The sequence below is a fragment of the Chroicocephalus ridibundus genome, chromosome Z (genome assembly GCF_963924245.1).
Source record: "Chroicocephalus ridibundus chromosome Z, bChrRid1.1, whole genome shotgun sequence".
Taxonomy (NCBI): Eukaryota; Metazoa; Chordata; class Aves; order Charadriiformes; family Laridae; genus Chroicocephalus; species Chroicocephalus ridibundus.
The window spans coordinates 30151569-30171981 of NC_086316.1; the positions used below are offsets into that span (position 1 = coordinate 30151569).

At 39.9% G+C, this 20413-nt stretch overlaps 1 protein-coding gene across 1 annotated transcript; it reads left to right on the forward strand.

Moving 5' to 3' along the window:
* The first annotated feature begins 211 nt into the window (after positions 1-211).
* LMNB1 (lamin B1) lies at positions 212-19895 on the forward strand. The gene is made up of 11 exons (XM_063320800.1): positions 212-820; positions 7771-7927; positions 8780-8905; positions 9953-10123; positions 11581-11706; positions 12621-12841; positions 13789-14014; positions 16152-16256; positions 16681-16800; positions 17496-17600; positions 18964-19895. The coding sequence occupies exons 1-11, from the start codon at positions 444-446 to the stop codon at positions 18997-18999; spliced, it is 1770 nt and encodes a 589-aa protein (XP_063176870.1). The 5' UTR covers positions 212-443; the 3' UTR covers positions 19000-19895.
* The last annotated feature ends 518 nt before the right edge of the window (positions 19896-20413 follow it).

Below are 20413 nucleotides of genomic sequence, written 5' to 3' on the forward strand. Positions count from 1 at the left end.
GCGGGCGGGGCGGGGCGGGGCGGGGCCTGCCTGCCTCCCTCGCGCGCCCCCTGACAGTTGTGGGCGGTGACGGTTTTGAATCGAGCCTGCAGCCGGCGGATGGAGCGCGGCGCCCGGCCCGCCTCGAGTGGCGATTGGCCGGCCACCGGTCACGTGGGCAGCTGGCGGCGGCGGGTCGGGGGCGTGGGTCGGGGGCGTGAGCCGGGGGGGCGGGCCGGGGGGGCGTGGGCCGGGCGGGGGGCTGGGCGGGCGCCGGCCATATTGGGTCGCGGCGCGCAGCCCGCCGGTGCGGCGGAGTCGGCGTTGCCTCGCTGCCCGCCCGCGGCGGCCACCACCACTACCTCGTCGCCCGCACGCCAGCGGCTCGGCCCCTGCCTCGGCCGTTGTCGGCTTGGCGCTGCTGTTCGCTGCGGCGGCGCCTCCCGCCTGTTTCCCGCTCCGCCATGGAAACCTCCACGCCGGTGAAGGGCCGGGGCCGGGCCCGGGGCTGGGGCTGGGGCTGGGGCTCGATGTCCCCCATGCTGCCGAGCCCCGCGCGTATGTCCCGGCTGCAGGAGAAGGAGGAGCTGCGGCGGCTGAATGACCGGCTGGCCGCCTATATAGACAGGATGCGGGGCCTGGAGTTAGACAGCAGCGTCCTGCAGGTGCGGGCCGCCGAGCAGGAGGAGATGTGGAGCCGCGAGATCAGCTCCGTGAAGGCGATCTACGAGGCCGAGCTGTCCGACGCCCGCCGGGCGCTTGACGACACGGCCCGGGAGCGGGCCAAGCTGCAAATCGAGCTGAGCAAGATCTGCGCCGATTACGAGCGGTTGCTGAGCAGGTGAGTGGGGACACAGGTGGAGTTGGGGGACACGGACGTGGGAAGGGCCGGGCTGAGCGGTGTCGGCCGTTCCCGCTCGCCGGGAGAGCGACCGCCGCCGCGGCTTTGAATGAATGACCGAAAGGCAGCGCTGCCTTGCTCCGCTCCGCCCCGTCGGGAAGCGGTGGCCCGGCTCCCGCGGCGGGGAGGTCCGGCCCACGGAGTCCATCCCCCCCGCCGCCCCCCGCTCCGGGGGCCGCCGCCGCCCAGCTCGCCCGTGGGGAAGGGGACGGTTCTCGGCCGGTGGCCGGAGAGCCGCCGCCGTGTGCCCATCGCGAGCCCTCCGGCCGGAGCGATTTTGGCGGCACCGTCCACACTCCGCCCGGGTTCACCCTGGCGTAACAGGTTGGGAGGGCTCCGGGGTTTGAGTCGGGGTGACACTTCGACACCGCCTCCCCCCGTGCAGACAGGTGACTCTGTCCGTAAGGCTTAAGCCGCCTCAGTATGCAAAACGCAGAGGGGTGACTGTAGAGGAGCTGTTGCGGGTCTGGGCTTTCTAAATGTCCTTTGTGAAAGATGCTAGCTCCGTAATACAAAAATGCACGAGTAGATAATAAGTAGGGTTTACTTCAAACAAAAAATAACTACTTTATGATCGTTTTGCAGGTTATTCAGGTGTTGGAAAAGGTCGATTTGTGACCGGATATCCTCAAGATTGCAAGCTTTATGGCGCAGAGCCAAGACTTACATTCTTGTAATGAACTGATTTCTGCCACTAGATTTTGCTTCTTACACATTTCACATGATTCAGTTGGTTTTTTTATGTGCTTCCTTGTTTGTGTTTACTTTAAATCTGATTTCTGTGACTGCTGTAGAAAAGAAAATCTTCTCTTTGGGCGTTTTGTCACTAGTTAGACTCACCATTCTGACTTTAGTCTTGGGGTCACAAAGTTTGTCAATGGATTGATGTTGGGTAAAAAAAATGAGTAGAGTTTTTAATCTTGTTCTGACGTGGTATAATCTGTTAACTTTGGTTTTTCAGTTAAATACATTCTCAGGCCTAATTTTTCATAATGAAAAGATATTACATATGTAAACGAGCATATTGATATTTTCTTGTGTCTGCAAACAGGTCCAATATCTTTTGAGCTCTTGTTAGTTAAAAAAAAAACAAAAGCAAACCAGGAGCTTCTAATTAGTGAGTCTTGTTGTTCTTGTGGTTACTTCTTGGTGCCTCATGAAGGGTTTGTGTCAAAGAGATTGACAGGGAAAGCAAGGTGTAGCTTCAAATAGACGCTAACATGACTTTAATGCAGTGTAGGACATAAAGCAAAGAATGATTTGCTGTAGCATTAAAGGTGGTCTCAGACATGTGGACATGTAATGATAAAATGGTAATGGGCAGTGACTTGATGCACATGCACTGCATGTGTAAAGGTTCTGCCTAGGCTGCTGGTTAGAGGAGTGGGATTCACATCATTGACTGAGCTCTTCACGAAGGGTCACTGTGTGAGCCGATGCAGGCAGGACACAGGAACAACCACAAAACCACAAGATGAAAAGCAAAGAACAAGTTTAATCTTGATACCTCACAGGCCAGGGCACCTCCAAAGCAACACCTGGGTAGAGGCACGCAGGCAGGGACTGTGGGCACCACAGAGTGAGAGAGAGTCCTTGTTAGCATGAGTCCTTGGCAGCAAGAGAGTCCTTGTTAGCAAGAGTACGTGTGGACTCCCTGTTCTCACTGGTGTTTAAACGGTTCAGACAGACATAGCTTTCCCACTATGCTTTGATCTTCAACAACAGGCCAGGATTCCCAAGCAGCTAGATAAGGTGTCCTTGAGTCCACTGCAGACTTAGGTTATCTAAGTGCAAGTGTTTTACTTGCAGACACCCAAGACTGAACAACAGTTCAACAATTAGTGTGATATATGTGTTTCCCAGCATCCCAGGTACGAGTCACTTATAGTCCTCCTCACTGATCTTCCGTTGCTTTCCCACAGTCACTGTTGAGCAGTAAGTGGCTAGAGATGACGATGTATGTTTAGTGTTGATTGCAAACACTCAGCAACTGTCCCCAGTTAAATAAAATGGGTGACATGAGAGAAGCTGAAACCAAGTTACATATATTTATTTACAGGAAAGGCAAGCTTGTCCAATTACTCTTATTGTCATGTTGATCTATCTACAAAAACATTTGAATGCTTTTAGATATGTTTCTTACGTTACTGTAAATCACTTCCTTGCAAAACACATAGCCTTACTGTTTTGACTACCGTAGGGGTAAAAACAGGGAAAACTGACTGCTGGGTGAACAAAACATAAAGCACTAATGAGCATAGTTTGTTTTTTATTTTCATATTTCTCTACAACTGGAGTGGAAAACCAGCTCAATGTGCAGTACCATGTAAGTTCATATAGATGTAAATAGAAGCTGCATTATCATGAATTACAACACTTGTGGAGCTGTGTAATGAATTGTCTGAAAACCAATGTTTTTTGAGGAGGGTTTAGTTAATGTTACTGATGTTTAGCTCTGTGATCTGACTCTGTAAGTACTGGCGGAAATGAATGGTGGGTGTGGGAGGAGAGAAAAATCCTGTAGGGTTGTGGCACCTTGTACTGGGTCAGTTTCAAAGGAACTTTAACTTGCATCTGAGATCTAACTACTGACTGAAAGGAGCAGTCTTCCTGCTTACCTTGCATTAGGTGTGTGGTTTTTCTGGCTCTGGAAGGCCAATTCATCTTCTTAAACTGGTAGTAAATTATGATTTTTCCTGCATGTCCGTTCTACTAATTTAGCAAGAAATTTAAGGAGATTACAGGAACTTCTAAATTATTTCATGAACCTCAGGGCTGAGGGAAGAAGGGTGATTGTGCAAGAACATGAAAAAGGAGCCTGCCTCTTTCAGTGTGCTATTCAGTGACATGCGTGTTTTACTGAGCTGCAAACCAAGTTTAGCTCCAGGTAATCTCACCACAGCAGTGATTGCCCCTTGGTATCTGTATTTGAGAGCTTTGAATTAGCTTTAAATGAGCTAGCGCGAGTAACCAGACAACTTAACCACAGTACCTTACAGTGGTGTGTGAGTTGAGTTACTCTGCTTTACGGTTATTAAGTTTTCAGAATGGTGAGGCAATTAACTTGCTGAGAAATCTGTGCCTAGACTGCATCTGGTATGAGAAATAAGTTTGTTTAAATGTGAGCTGGGCAGATGCACTGCAGCTATCAGGGTTATTTGTACTCCTGAGAGTGGTACTGTGGAATGCTTACTGCTGTTAGGTTGCTTGAGTGTTTGGAGTGTATTGAGGAAAAGAGATTGCATTATTTTGTTGTGGTGCATGCTGAGCTGTTTCTAAAGTATATGTGATTGCAACTCTATTAGTGAGAACTGTAGGTAGGTAGGAGTGAGACTGAGTTCTTTACACTCCCTAGTGTCTATGCAAGTTAAATTTTGTGGGTTAAATTTCTGAAGTGCAGGTTTCCCCTGAAGTACAAAGAACATGAATAGGAACTAGATCTTTTTTGGGCAGATCCTAATGCTACACCATTTTAAGAGAAATTACAATTCCATGGGTAAGATCATCCACACACTTTGAAGCCAAAAGAGAGAAAAACAAGCTGTTGCTTTGAAGAAGATGCAAGTCAGCAATTATTTCTTTGCTTTTGTTTTTCTTTCGTGAGCCAAACTATCTGAGGTAGTACAGTCCTAGCTAATTTCTGAACACTACAACAGGAAGGTGTTTGAATTTTTTATTTGTTGCTTTGAGATGTATCTTTGCCTTTCTGTGGAGAAAAAAGCTAGCTATTGTTGAGAGGCTGAAGTTCTTCCTGGTAAAAATTGCTAGGTGTAAGGGTGATGTATATGTTGTGTATATTTGGTGTTGTGTTTGTTTTTATAATTCACAGAGGCTTTTCTGATCTTGTTTCACTTCTTTCCCATATTCCTTTGGGGCTGGGATGACACTGCTGAGTTGCTGAGATTTCATCTGGTTTCAGTGTTTGAAGTGTTGAGCTCCAGTTTCTGTTTTCTTTCTGAGAGTGTTTGGGTGAGCTGTCTCATAGTTAGACAACTCATAACACTAACAACTAATAGTTCTTAATTATAATTCTTTTTTTCCTCCTGTGACTTCAGTTGCATTAAATTATAGGTTGGCTTCACAGCCGATCTTGTTGCAAACAAGCAAGGAAGGTACTTTGGCCGATGCCATTAGGTGATTAGGCGATACCTAATTTAGTGGTACAGGTAGTGTATTGGGTTTTAGTCATAATGTTGTTGCTAGTCCATATTATACATCTTTTTCTGCCGCCTCAATTGCAAGAGCTCTCTTCTCAGCTGCCTACTAGATTGTAATTGGTAGAGCTACTTGCATTTAAAAAAATTAAAAAACAGTAACTTTAAGGTGTGAGGGGAGTCTTCCTGTTTCAGAGTCCAGGATGATTCGGGGCAGTCTGGGGTGGCACAGTGTGGCCATGTGTACGTTCAGCTTTCTAGTTTCAGGATCCAACTTGATAGGCTTGGCTTCAGCATGAACCCTTGTGGCAGAGCCTGTGTGAAACAGTTTCTTTGTGTCTGAATAAAGCTTTCTCCAGCAATGATCAAACAACAAAGGTCTGCTGTGGGGCCTCATACTTCCCGATAGGTGACAGAGAGATTTTTATTGCAGATGTACTGTAGCAAGACACTTTTCCTTCCCTCTTTTTCTTCTTCTACTGTACAGCTTCCTTGCATGCTGAGGTTCTGCTGGCCTGGGTGGGACAGGAGGGAGGCCTCCAGTGAGTAATGTAGAGAGCTGGAAGTAGGAGCCCATGTGGCCAAAAGGGAAATTCTGTGCTTTTGTCTGAGTTGTTGGGTCTAAGAAGTGGTATGTAAAATGCCATGGAGGGGCTGCACAGAGTTGAGCAGCAGAAATGAGGGGGGGAAAAAAAAGGTTGAGAACAGAAGAGTCTGTGTATGTCGCAGGCTCTTGCAGTCTGCCACTTGGGTGAGCGTGGTGTTCCTCCCTAGGAGCCAGATTAGCAAGTGCAAAGTCTGTTACCTAAAGCCTGCCATCTTGTGGCTCTAGCGCTGAAACATCCAAACATCAATTTTATTTCTACAGATGTTTTTTTGCAAGCCTTTGTGAACATACCTGTCTCGAGCGTGATGTTAATTTCATGTGCTAGCATGTGATCTTGGAAAAGCATCTCTTAAATTTGAGAGTCTCTTTTTAAAATTGTGCGTTGGTTTTTACATTGGTCTCATTTTGCTGAGAAGCATTGCTATTGTTTCTTATAAGCAGTGCAGTGATTTTTTAAAAAGTAGTGAATTTATTAATGTTTTAGCACTTATTAATCTTAAGAATCTTTATCCAGGTTTCAGTCTTCTCAGTTTAGTGTTGTGAATTCTGACTTTTTTCACGTTTCTCTTTGAAGAAGTGAAAACTGAAGAAGAATGTGCTAGCTGTTATCTTATTGAGCCTGAATCTGTCCATTCCTGTAAAACTTTCATAGTTTGATTATAACCATCTAAAACGTCTATATGCTACTGTCCTTACTAGAGGAATGTGGGTATTCCAGACAGAAAAAGAATCAACTTCAAGGTGGGAAAACATGTTACACACTTTAACACAGCTGCTTGTGCCATCCAGAGGTCAACAGTCATTTTGATTCCTGACTATGGTTTTACTTTCTGCTATTTTTGATAGTACCCTGTTGTAGTATTACTTGTAAATGATTAATTTAGGCTGAAGAGTGTGGGTTGTGCCTATGTGACATTATTTAGCCTGAGAAAAGGTGGCTGAGGGGAGACCTTATTGCTCTCTACAACCACCTGAAAGGAGGTTGTAGAGAGGTGGGGGTCGGTCTCCCAAGTGATGGGTGATAGGACAAGAGGAAACAGCCTCAAGTTGCGCCAGGGGAAGTTTAGACTGGATATTCAGAAAAATTTTTACACTGAAAGAGTTACTAAGCATTGAAACAGACTGCCCAGGGAAGTGGTTGAGTCACCATCAACCACTACCATGACAGGTAAACATCGTGCTTAGACATATGATTTGGTGATGGTTTTTGTCAGAGTTAGGTTGATGGTTAGACTAGATGATCTGAAACGTCCCTTCCAACCTAGCTGATTCTATGATTACTTTAAGTTTCTCATTGAACTTCTTTGTATATGCCATTTAAGGGAATAAACCCTTAGAAACTGACTGATGACTTATGTAGAGGTGAAAACTAATTTGAGTGGTAATTTGAAGATCTTGTATGTTTGCCTTTCATAAAGAAAAAGACACCTGTACCTCTGTACCAGTTCAGTTTCAGTGATGGCACACACTATTGTGTGGACAAGATTTGGCTATCTTTCCTCACATCTGTGGAACTTTGTCGTTATGTGTGTTTAGAAAGTTGCTGCAAAGCAGTTCAGTATGCCACAGCTTGTGCTTACAGAGGGGCTTACACATAGGGAACATCAGTTTGCATTGAGAAGTTTGTCTGTTATTTGGAAGCGGGCTATTTGCCGCCTACGCACAGTGGATCTGTACAAGTTCCTGTGTGGATAAAAGGTAATGAAGATAACTTAATTGTTTCCATCTTATGGGAAAAGCCTTCTAACAGGAGAACTTATTTTTTCCTATTAAGATTCTGGTGAAGGTAGGATATTTTTACAGTGACTAGCTAAATAGAAAAAAAGAGGAGATGCCTTTAATAAACATATAGTTCCCCTTTTCTGCATATGCTTCTCAGACTTGTTTGACACTCTCGGTTTTCCCTATATTTAGGTTTCTACAACCCAAGTGAAATATGAAGCTATTGTTATATCAGATAAGAAAGCATAACTAAGGAGTTGATTTAAATTAGAGTAAAATAAGCCAAGAAAATGTTTTCTGTTGGGTGTGTCTCAGGTTTAAGATGCAGATTGCACCTTTTTTTCAGTCAGCAGTCTACTTTGAGGGTATTTCTAGACTTTCTTATCACTTTCTCTGATCTATTCCAGCTGTGCAAAAAAGGAATCTGACCTTAATGGAGCCCAAGTCAAACTTCAAGAGTGTGAAGCAGCCCTCAGTTCTAAAGAAGTTGCCCTGGCTACAGCCCTTGGTGATAAGAAAAGTCTGGAGGGAGAAATTAAGGATTTAAAAGATGAAATTGTACAGGTGAGAAGAAGAAATATTTAACTCTCAAGCTTCTGTCAGCAAAGCAGATGTGTTTATATATAATACATACGTAGTAAGAGCTGTTATTCTGGTAAAATGCAACTTTTTAGACAAAAAATGAATGCAAACCTGTCATCTAGTCACAACTAGAACAAACTGGTTCACTGTCAACGTTGGACGTGGTATTGAGTAAATATCTGTGTCCAGTACTGTTCAGTTTATTAATAAACATGAATGGTAAATAGAGTGCTTTTAAAATTGCATACTCTGCAATTGCAAGGGATAGTACTTATTTTGAAGAAAGCAGGTCAAGAGACAAAAAAACTTGACAAATTGTAGAATTACTTTGGGGGAGAGACTGACTTCACAAATGTAGATAACAAATAACTGACATGTAACAACTTGTGATTGTCTGTCCTGGGTTATGCATGTGGTTCTCCATCTTCTGGGCATCTGATAGAACAAAGAAGAAAAGAAAAAGTATTGCGCTAGTTTTGTTAACCCACTGAAACACATGATTTGTGACCTTAAGCAACACTACCTCAAGAAGATGAGTTGAGGAGACCAGGAAACTGGTATTTGCCCTGTAGAAAAAGTGAAGTTTTGTAAGCAAAACTGGCAAGTAGCATTTTAATGCTAGTTACCAATGCAAAATATCTAGAACTCACTTGTGCAAGCGATTGCAAAAAAGTGGGGGGGGAAAGACATTAGGGGTGTAAATATTGGATTTGATTGTCAAGTTCAACCATAACATATAGTTAGTTGTACCTCTAGGTAGCTGAGGTCACTGTATGTGTGACTTCTGCTATGTAATCATTGTTGTGTTGATTCTTTTATTTCGTTTTCTTAAAGCTTGAAACTACTTTAGCTGTTACCAGGGAACACCTTGCAAATGAGACCTTACTGAAGGTGGATCTTGAAAACCGTTGTCAAAGTCTCATTGAGGACTTGGAATTCCGTAAAAATATGTATGAGGAGGTAAATACTTTAGTCCCAAGAATTCACATTTTTAAAGGGAAGGAGACAATGGGGGGGTCACTCTAAAATAATTTAAGTTGGGAGGGACCTCAGGAAGTTCATCTGGTCTGAATTCCCACTCAGAGTGGGGTTTACCTCTATTCTAGATGGAAGGTTTCCAACTTTTTTTAGGAAATACGATGTTAACTCAGAGCTATTATGATAAAGTAGCTTCATGTATCATGTTGTTTCATGTTAAATTCTGTCCATGGTATTGCAATGTATGCATCTCTTCATGGTAATGAGAAAGCAGGTTAATAATTTCTCTCATAATCCCTTTATGAGAAATAAAGCGGAGAGGGACACTCAAACAGATGCTATGGACTTATACCGTTTTTAAATTTCATAATTTTCAAATAGGATGCTTTTGAATAATGTAAACAGAAGTCGATGAATATTTGTCTTTGAGAGCTTTTTCTTGCCACCCTCACTTGCTGTACTTGAGGCTTTTTAAGAGGAACCTTAGAGCAGTAACAAATGTACCAAACCATACTGTCTTTTGTTCCATGGGCACACTTCCTTGCTAGTTGTATCTTCATCTTTGTTCATGTTGTTGGAATCCTTTTTTCCAGAGACCATGGGCAAACATACAGATAAATGGGGAAAATCTTGGTTAGTGAAAGTGACTTTAATTTCACAGTACTTTCATTTTGTCCAAGCATAAAAGGTACCTAAAGAAAGAGGGGCATGTATTTCTAACATATAATCATATTGAGGTGTATCTGTTGCAAATGCAGACAACTCTCAGAAGGAAATGTGACTTTACATGCTGATGGTATCCTAGCTCTTATTTCAATGACTGGCTATTGCAAAATAAGGTGCTACGCAGATCAGACCGAGGAAAGGCCCTCTGTTTCTACTGAAAGTTTCAATGTCAAACAGACTAATCTAATGATGATTCACAAGGCTAGCTAAAATCTGTATTGCCATCCACTCAGCAGATAGTCTTCTAAAACTTGTTTTGTCTCATATTTACTGAATGTTATTTTGTTTTTCTGTTTTTCTTAGGAAATCAAAGAAACTAGAAGGAAACACGAAACTCGCTTAGTTGAGGTTGATTCTGGGCGTCAAATTGAGTATGAACATAGACTGTCCCAAGCCCTTAATGAAATCAGAGAGCAGCATAATGCACAAATGAAGCTGTACAAAGAAGAGCTTGAACAGACTTATTGTGCCAAAGTGAGCATATCTTTTCATACAGTTATCTGATGTACTTTAGGGAAATACACTCCAATTACTTGCATTTCAGAGGATTTTATGATGGAGCTTGGCTTAAAATTACCATGCTTTTGAATGTGAATTCACATTTTCAGGTCTCATTTTGGGAGCAGGTTTAATCCTCAGAAGTACAATAATATAAGAGTAGGAAGCACTGTGTGAAGGTGAACTGTGGGGTGGGAAGGGATTAGTACTGGGATTACTATGAATTTAAGTAAAGTTCATGGTTATTACTTATGAGCTATAACATAATCTTGATGATCAATAAGGTGTCCCATATTTTGTATAAAACTTACAATAGAGCTTGCTGAGAAGGCAACATCCTGAGTCCTCTGATCTTGTACAAAATGTTGAAGTTCCATCAAACCCAATGATTTCTGCTTTTTCCTCTTCTAGAGAGGAAGCATACTCAAGCTGAAATCAGTTATACTTCATAATTTCCTTCCTCTACTATGATTCAGCATTTGTGTGAGGAGGGAGCCTGATGTCTCAACTGAACCTGGTTTCTGTGACTATACTTGTTGCAGTTAGCATTTTTAAAAACAAGGTGGGACGTTACAGCAGAAAAGTTGATACAAACTGAATTTATTAGCATAGTTTTCAGTCTTTTCAGTTTTTACAGTCTTAGCAGTGTGCAGTGCAGTTGCTTATCTTCAGGGCTTCAATCTGACTTAGAAAAACTTATTTAAAAGAAGATCTATCCAGAAATATTTTTTATATTTTTTTTGTTCTAAAAATCTTCTCATAATTGAGACTTTCTTGTTCTCTCTCTTCAAATGTGCTGTTTCTGTGGTTTTGGACTCTTGTTATTTTAAAGTGCAATTGAAGTCCATTTCATCTGCAACTACATTCACTAAATCTGTGGTGCTGCCCAAATGGATGTGGTAGTGTTCAGCAGGAATGATGTAGCCATTTAAAAAAAAAAAAATTGACCTTGAAGTTGTGATACAATGAAGCAGTAGTGACTAATGACACTGGTATTGTAATCTGAAGGCACATTACCAATTTGCTTATGTTGGCCAAAAATTGACATAAGTTTGCTTGTTTTTAGAGAATTGGTAATTTCAGTTTAGCTTCCTCTATTTAAGCATACTCAAAAACGTGCTACAGTAATTAAATCTGTAAAGCTAAACATTGGCTGGCATAAAAACTGAATTTAGCAGTCCAACTTCAGTAGTGTTTACAAGGGAGACATTTAGTTTTTAATCCTTGAATAAGTATTCATAAGATTGCGATTTCAGGTAGGGCTATCCATCTTGGTAAATGAGCAACCATATTTAACCCCTGAAGAAAGAGATGTTTCATTGTGTTAGAGCTGTAGAGAGGAACTTTGCAGCTTAGTGTGTGTGGTTTTTAGTGACTCATTTATCTTTTAATAAAAGTTACTTTGAAACTGATGTCTTAACTATCTACTGCAGCTTCAGAATGCTAGACTGTCCTCTGAGATGAGCAGTGATGCAGCCAACTCTGTAAGACAAGAACTGAATGAGTGTCATGTAAGAATTGAGACTCTGTCTGCCCATGTTACTAGCCTTCAGCAAGAGGTAACAAGCTGTTTGTGACTTTTCAGTCTTGGTAATTACAGTTGTTGATTTTTATATTAAAGGACTTTCTTTCCCTTAACTTGTAAGTATGTTCAGCAACGTTGTCGTCTGTTCTACTGTTCTGTACTTTTTCAAATTCCTTAATGTCTCCTTTTGACAAAGTTGAATTTTTTTTTTGTAATGTCCTGCTACAGAGTGAGTATTTGAAAGGTAATACTGTTAACTGGTCTTTGCAGAAACTGTTGCGAATAGATAGGACAATTTTAGCTAAGACCTCCGTATTAAAAGTTCTCGACATTCTAAGCACTTTAGCTATGTTCTGTATTAATTGGACAGCCTAGCATAGGATTCCACTAAGCGACATTCAAAGCCAGAGCTGGAATATGCTGTTTCTCTCTATTTGATGTCTCTTTTCATCCTCCATCCAGTTTGCATCTAGAACTCTAGAAAAAATAAAAATGGAGTGATCCTACCAAGATTAGGATGAAATATGAAACTGAGGAAATACAACAGGTTATACTTGAGCATTTGTAGGGCAGGGTCTTGAGCAGAAGCTAATTATACTTAGTCAGATAAAAGCTGCACTTTGACTTTGTGTCCTGTCCAGCATGCCATAAACAGTTTGACTCTTCAGCTCAATTTTTCTTGACTGAGTAAATTCAGATGTAGTAACATGTCTTCAGATCATATTAAAATGGAACAGGTAGTTCTGTTTCAAAGCATGTTGTAAAGTTCATTGGAACTTAAGGTCTTATGTTTGTGGAGAACAGGAAGTTGAATACAGGCAAGTCTGAATTCAGAAAGTGGGGAGGTTGCTTAACTGAATGTTGATTTCCATGTCATCTAAATAGCAGAGTGCATAGAGGTTTGGGTGATTTTCCCTTTGCACCACTGATGTTTTCAACGCTTTCTAGTCTAGAGCATGGCAAGATAGAGTGCAAGAACTTGAGGAAACCTTGGCCAAGGAACGGGAAAACTGTCGCAAAATAATGATTGAGAAAGATAAGGAAATAGTAGACATAAGAAGTCAGATCCAGGAGCAGCTGAGTGACCATGAAGAACTCCTGGATGTTAAACTGGCACTTGATATGGAAATCGAAGCATATCGGCAACTGCTTGAGGGTGAAGAGGAGAGGTATGAAAGAAAGTAGTAACAAATGCTGGGATCTTGTGTGCTTCCCTTACTTGCCTCGTTCTTGTCTAAAAGGCAATTCTTACTGGGAATATATTCAAGTGCTTTACTATAGTTTCCAAGGCACTGTTTGTTTTTGCCCCCGCCTCTCTGACACACTGACTTGTACTTGGCTTCCATGAGACCAAGCTGGTTGACTATCAGACCGATAGCTCTCAAGGGAACAAATAACATTATTCTATTAAGATTCAACACTGACAACATAATGAATTGTCATTTTTAGGTGTGTTTAGTGCTATGGTTAATATTATTTTTCAGAGTTAATTACAGGGTTATTTAATTGACAGCCAAATTTCTTTAAGTATAGAATAATTTTAATAAAGTAATAGCTGTTAATGACTGCTTAACTTATCAGATAGCTGCATTTTCCACATATGACCCCACAGTTCAGCAATACTGAGAATTTTAGCCTGATAAGTCACAGCTGCTTTTTAAAGAAGTTTGATACTTCACTGTTTTCTGAATGACATCCTTCTGGTCCAAGCTGATTCTTCTCAAGTGTGGGGATGAAACAGCAAAAGCTCTTGCATCACTGGGTTTTGCATAAATTTCCTACAATGGCTTAAATCCACCTAAGAATTTCTTCTTTACTTGTTCCATCTACCCAGGATTGCAGTCTTTAAGGAACGTGTAGAGATGCCTTTATGATCTTAATGTAGTAGTCCATCAGTATTCTGTGCTCCAAAAGCATTAATCAGTAGTTTGACAACATTTTATCCAATTCTTCAAAAAGTACCTAAGGCTTCACTTTGTCGTGTAATACATTTTATTTACTATATTCCTATACCTTTTAGCTGTATAATTCTATGGAAAGAAGAGGAGAGAGAAGTGAAGTTTATTTTTAAAAAAAAAGTGTGATGTAGCCGTATTTCTTCCTTTCTTCAATATAGGTTAAGACTTTCTCCAAGCCCATCTTCCCAAGTGTCAGTTTCATGGGCTTCATCAAGCCATAGTGTGCGTACAACCAGAGGGAAGAGGAGGAGGATTGATGTGGAGGAATCTGAAGCCAGCAGTAGCGTTAGCATTTCCCACTCAGCTTCTGCCACTGGAAATGTCTCTATTGAGGAGACAGACGTTGATGGAAAATTCATCCGCTTGAAGAACACCTCTGAACAGGTTTGAAAATGTGCACATATCATGACTTTACTATGGGTTCATTAGAGGTAGAAGGCATCCTCAGGCTCCATGTTGACCCTGTAGCTAAAGCACACTGTGTAAGAGATGGCACTAAAACTAGTGTGTCACAAAAGCTTTCATGCAGTATTCTGGATTGATGATGACTACTTCTTAATGATTTTTAATGTTTTTCATAGCAATTGTTTTACTGCTATGTTGCTGACCCACCAGAGTGTTACATCACTCTTCAGAGTTCTGCCTTGCAAAGCGATCTGCCTGTAAAGCTTTACAGATAACATTGTCACTGATAGAAAATAGTGCAAGCAGACATTAGGCTACTTTTAAGAACTTTCTCTGCCTTAAAAAGCCCCAAAGGAAATACATACAGATGCAAAATAAATGTCTACATGTAATTAATTTCCCATGTCCCTTGAACTTGCATGTAACTCCTGTAATTCATGGTTTTCCTTCTTCCTTGTCTGCATCTGCAGGTTTTAGCAGCCCTGAGTTCCCATGCCAAAGCCGCCTTTATGATGGCTACTCAGCTTTCATTCTATGAATAAGTTGGCGTTTGTACTGGGGGGAGCACACATACAGTTCTGCAAGTCATCACAGGAGAGTTGGAGACTGGGGACTATAATTTCTTAAGCCCTTTGTCTGGAAGAAAAGATTGACCATTGTCTCATTAGGACACCAGAATTACAAGACCTAATTTCTTAGAGCCTTGATTTCAGATGTCTAAGTAATTCTTGTCTTCTATGCTGTCTGTGCCTCAGCTGTGTGGAGAAGCATGTTAGCCACATTCGCTGTTTTCAGTGGCACATAGGCTTTGTCTAATGTCATCAGATCCTTTACCTTCACTAAAATGCAGTTAATCTTGATGTTTTAGATGACAAAGATTGATCTGGTTCCCAATGTCTCAGTCCCGTCTGATCAATGAAGAGATGAACAGACTCCTCCAGATGGTGATACATATGTATCTTAATTACCTGCCTGGGGTGTTGGCTGAGAGTGCCGACTTCATTTACTGAATGGAAGAAACCTTGACAGCTGTCTTGGTCTAGACAGCTAAGCATATAGATGACTAAATTCAGACAAATCAAAGACTACTACTAGTGAGTCAGGAGCTGTCAGCTTCTTTCTTGTCAAGTTTTTCAGGCTTACGGGATTTTTCTCCCCACACTTTGTGTAGCACATGGATCTGTGCCTTCACCCCGCCCCCCCCAATTTAATTTAACAACACATTCATTCTTCTGTGGAAGGACCATGAGTTCTGTTACCAGTAGCCATGGATGGGTTATGGTTATAGCACTTTGCCAGGGCTCTAGATTTGAGCAACTGTCTGTAGTGTAATAAGCAGTACTTCGGGAATTTTCACAAGTGTTTGACAGCTTTAATATTTATTTACATATATTAAAATTAATCTATAAAGATATAAAATATAATATATAGACTATCTTAAAGATACATAAAAATTATATTAAAATCCTCCTTAAGTGCAGTAAGTACAATGACCAACATCCATTAAGATAAATAAGATAGCTTATTTTAGATTATCGTAACTGTCTGTTTGCAGGTTCTGGTGGCAACTGTTTAATGTTTGGCAACTGTTGGTGGGGGAGCTTAAAAGATCTACTCTTGTTTTGAAATAGTCATTCTATAATGATGACTTGTATATGTTTTTCTACTAGATTTGCTAGTACATTTGCAATAGTTGATAAGCAAAAAATAATTGAAAGGAAAAAATAGTGTAGGTCTTGCAAAGGAGTAAAAACACATTTTAAGACAACTGACAAGAATATTTTGTTTTCGAAGGAGCCTGCTTGTCATTCCATGCTCCAGAAAATGCATTATGTATTTGTAAGGGTTTTTAATATTTATTTACGTATTTTTCTGGACCAAGCTACAACAAAACTGATGCAAATTGTAAACATTGGTTAATAGAAAATCAGCTTTTACTTGAAATAAGAGGTAAGACATTATTTAATTATTATTCTAATTGCGTGCTGAAGATTAAGTGATAATAAACTTTTTTCTGAAATTTTTATGTGCCTTACAGCATTATACGTAAAATACCCTAAATATGTAATAGAAAATGACTGCTAATGGAAAATCTTTTTTCTCTCCTTTTAATTAGGATCAGCCTATGGGAGGTTGGGAGATGATCCGAACAATAGGAGACACTTCTGCTAGTTACAGATATGCCTCAAGATATATATTAAAGGCAGGCCGGACTGTTACAGTAAGTTGTCAAGCTTCAACTGTTCAGTTGAAATGGGCTTTAGGACAACGTATGTGTGTGTCAATAAGATGCAAGGGTTTTATTTTGTCCTTTCTATGTACGTGTTCAGAAGATGATCACCTGTATTTGTATTGGGCATTAGTTGTATCTATTGCTGGGAAGAAGTTGGACAGAGCCACATTTTTCAGAAAATTACTTTCTATATGGAACAATAGTTTTGACCATAAAGAGGTGCATTTATGTGTTCAAAAGCTTGCATTAAAAAACTTAAGGAAGCAACTCTGGAAGGAGGCACACAGAGACTTGTATTTTCTTAATTGGAGGAGATTCACCAGCATCACTGAAATGGAATACACTACTCAATAAATAACCTGGAAATGTGTAAGACTAGCAAATAATGCTTGTGTGTGACTTCTTTTAACAGATCTGGGCTGCAAATGCTGGAGTAACTGCTAACCCTCCGACTGACCTCATCTGGAAGAACCAGGATTCCTGGGGCACTGGCGAAGATGTGAAAGTTGTGCTGAAGAATTCTCAGGGAGAGGTAAACTACCTCATACATGTTTAAACTTGTCTTTCTGTGGTGCATAAAGATGCAGGTAGAACCATTGTTAGGACTCTACACACGAATGCACGTGACCGTTTAGTAAAGTTTTTCTCCTTTTGCTTTCCAGCCAAGCATACTGTACCCTTGTCTGTCTTAAGTGCAATTTAGAAATGCGGTCTGTTGAAGCATGTGAAATTTTTTCCCTATGTTGAGTATAAGTAGTAGAAGAGTGACTTGTTTAGATGCTGCCCTCATGCCAGGAATTGGGCAGTGCCTTAGAATATGCTTTGGGAAGAAAAGATTTTAGTGAACTCTTCAGTGATTTGTCTTTTAAATTAGTTTTCCTTAAAACTGTGTGTTTATGGGGGATGGGGAAGGCTACAGTGAAAAACTCACTTTAAATAATGAAGCATTATTTCTGGTGAGATGAAGAAAAAATATTTGAATATATAAAATAAGCAAATTTTGGAAGAATTGATGAGTGTCTTGTTATAAAGACTGTCTTATTAACACATTTAAAACTAAGGTGTTGTGAATGCTGTTTATGCACAGCAGCAGAGCATAAAAAGTATATAGACAAAATCAGTACAAGCAGCTTTTGCAACAGCTGGAACTTCTGTTTCTCAAAATCTAAGTAGATCAGCACCAGGTCTTCGGAGTAGTCAAGTCTGAAAAACAAAAATCTGTTGCAGGAGGTTGCTCAGAGAAGCACTGTCTTTAAAAGAACTATACGTGAAAGGGAAGAGGAAGAAGTTGAGGAAGAAACAGATGAAGGTCTGGAGGAGGAAAGCCAGGAGGTATCTTGTTTTAGGTTAACAAGGCTATTTAGGTTGAAAAAATGGATATATAAGTCACGATCTTTGGAAAAATATCATACTTGCTTGGGTGTGGGTGTTTTTTTATTTTTGTTTTGTTTGTTCAGTAGTTTAATGAAAGCACGAAGCTTTGTTATGAAAACCAATATAAAAAATGTTACTTATGTATTCCCTTGGTGGAGAGAAATAGATTTTTAAAAAAAAAAAAAACCACAAGGTTTTAAAGCTTAAAGATTTGGGGAGTTGTTTTTTTTTTTTTCTTGAACTCTGTTCCTGATAAGATTTCTCCCAGGCCAATTGTTGATGGTAAAGTTTGGCTTAAGCATGTACACCTAAGTTTACCTAAAGTTTTGAAAACTTAAATACCTCATTTTCTCTGATAGAGGAAATGAGAGATTTGAAGACACTATCAGAGAAAATGATAGTGCATGCTGAAGAAATCCAACTCCGAAAGCAATGGAAAAGGTGTGACCTTGCAGTCACAATATAAAATGTCTTGAAATATAAGGGAAAATACTGAGATATAGCATACTTGATTGTTCACATTCTGAGTTTTATCCATTACCCTACTGTTCTGACCAGGTCTCCTAAAAAAAGAAAAATAGGAAATGTAACAAACCTAAGTTCCTGTAATGCAAAGTTAAAGTTTGCTACTTTGCCTAAAACTTTGCTACATTTTAGTTAGTATATATCTTAAAAGTCAGTTAGAAAAGATAATACAGGACAGTAATTAAGTGTGCATATGTAAACAGACAAAAATTGTAGAGAATTGGCTCTGTTGGAAATTGATTTTTTTTGGCAACCATGGTTTTTGGCCTATAACTGAATCATAACTTTCTAGCGTTTAATATAGTCGGGTTTTTATTGCAGTTATGCAAAAGTACTGAAGTTCGTACAGCTGCTTTTATGGTTTCTTGGATTGTGTATGTCTTAATAGCTTTACTTACAAATGTTACAATAACAAAAATGTTATTGAGAGATTACATTTCCGTAGATAAAAACTCTCAAGGTACTTTTATATGCTCCCTTGGTATTTACCACTTGTCTAAACTCGATGATGCTTTTTGACTTGAGATTCAAATATGATAATTTGTGTTTTTTCTGATACCTGTCCTCCATTACCTCTCATATGAAAGGATAATCTAGCGGTCTTTTAGTTACATGGCACGTTAGGTTGTTCAGCTTTGTGTGCTGACTCTTGTGTAGACCATGCCAGGCTAATAATTTAGTATATTGAAAATGTGCAGTGTATTATTTTGAGTTGCTAAATCTGTTACTGCTGGATCTCTTTTTCAAACATGACTCTTTCTTTTCATAAACTTTTTCTTTTTCTTTTCATAAACAGATGGACCTATCTAACACAACCTGTGTGATCATGTAACTTCCAGTCAGCCAGGTTCCTCAAATCATGGTAATCCTTCCCTACAGAACAGAGCGTTCTTGGAAGCACAACGTATTTTTGTATTTTCTGTATGTGAATCTTTAAGCTGCGAGTCTGAAGGCCTTAATTTCCTTTGCCACTGAGCTTTCAACAACACTTTGCAACTGTAACTTTCTTGCAGGATGTGAATTGTTGACTGTGAACAATGTACTGTTTGAAAAATGATGTCCCTCTCCCTCAGATTCATATGCCAGTCTTTTTATTGAAACCTTGCTGGAATTGAAATGTTCCACTGTTTTGGGGATAGATTTTTCTTAGACAACACATTGTAGACTAGCCAGTTGCTGTTGACCTCTTTTATATTTAGGTGCTGTTGGGGAAGGGGAAAGCATTTTCGATACTACAAACTCTTTTGTACTGGAGATTTTTTTTCTTACAACACAATCAAGCTATGAAACTTTGTATTAGAAAAAGAACAGCTTTGTTAAAAAAAAAAAACAACCCAAAATGAAAAAAAATCACATACAAAAAACTCCGTAGCCCAGCTGATCAGAGGATGAAGATTGCAGTAAAACTCCTTATTGGTACTCTTTTTCTTTTTTAGATTTCTTATTCTGGAGGTGGATTCATGTTAAACACTTTAGTTGTGTTGCTAAGGTAGTGTAACCACCTTAAATTTTCTACATAACTTTTTAACAAATAGAAGGCTGTTTTAATATGGATTGTCTTGCTTGTGGACAGTTTGTAGGAAAAAAATCCACTTCTAGGGGTCTAGTCAACATTCGTATGGAAAACAATTGAAAGTGTCAATGTGGAAAGTTTTCCTGTTCTTTCTGCATTAATCTAATGTCTGAAAAAGTTTTGAATAAAGTGTCTCTGTCTAAGATGTTATCAATAATAAAGCTTTTGGAATTTGTTTCTTCCTAGAATGGAGCTAAAAGATGAATGAGTGTTGAATACTTGGAAATGATAGGCTTTGAAGCTGGTGAAACATCCATGTAAATGGAATGGTGGCAGCTGACTTGTAAAGACTTATTCTAAATAATGAGTAACATGTTTCATGTTTGGAAAATTAATTCTTTGGAGCTCTATTCAAACTGTTGCATAACTTTCTGCGTCATCTTTGCTCATGTTTTAATTCTTACTGGATTGGCTTTTACTACATTATACAAATACCAGGCTGATCAGTTTAAATATGGCACAATAACATAGAAATTTAGAAATACTGTAAATAGTTACCTTCATTTTATTCTAAAGTATTTTTAAATGCATGGCCAGAATTGTAGAAGCTGATTTGAGTTTTTTTTCTAGCATTAGCCTCAGGACAAACTTAAGACTTTTAACATGTCTTTCATCTTGGGTAAGTTACCTTTTTTGGGGTGGCATTTCAACCTTGTGCTAGCAGAAAGTGAAG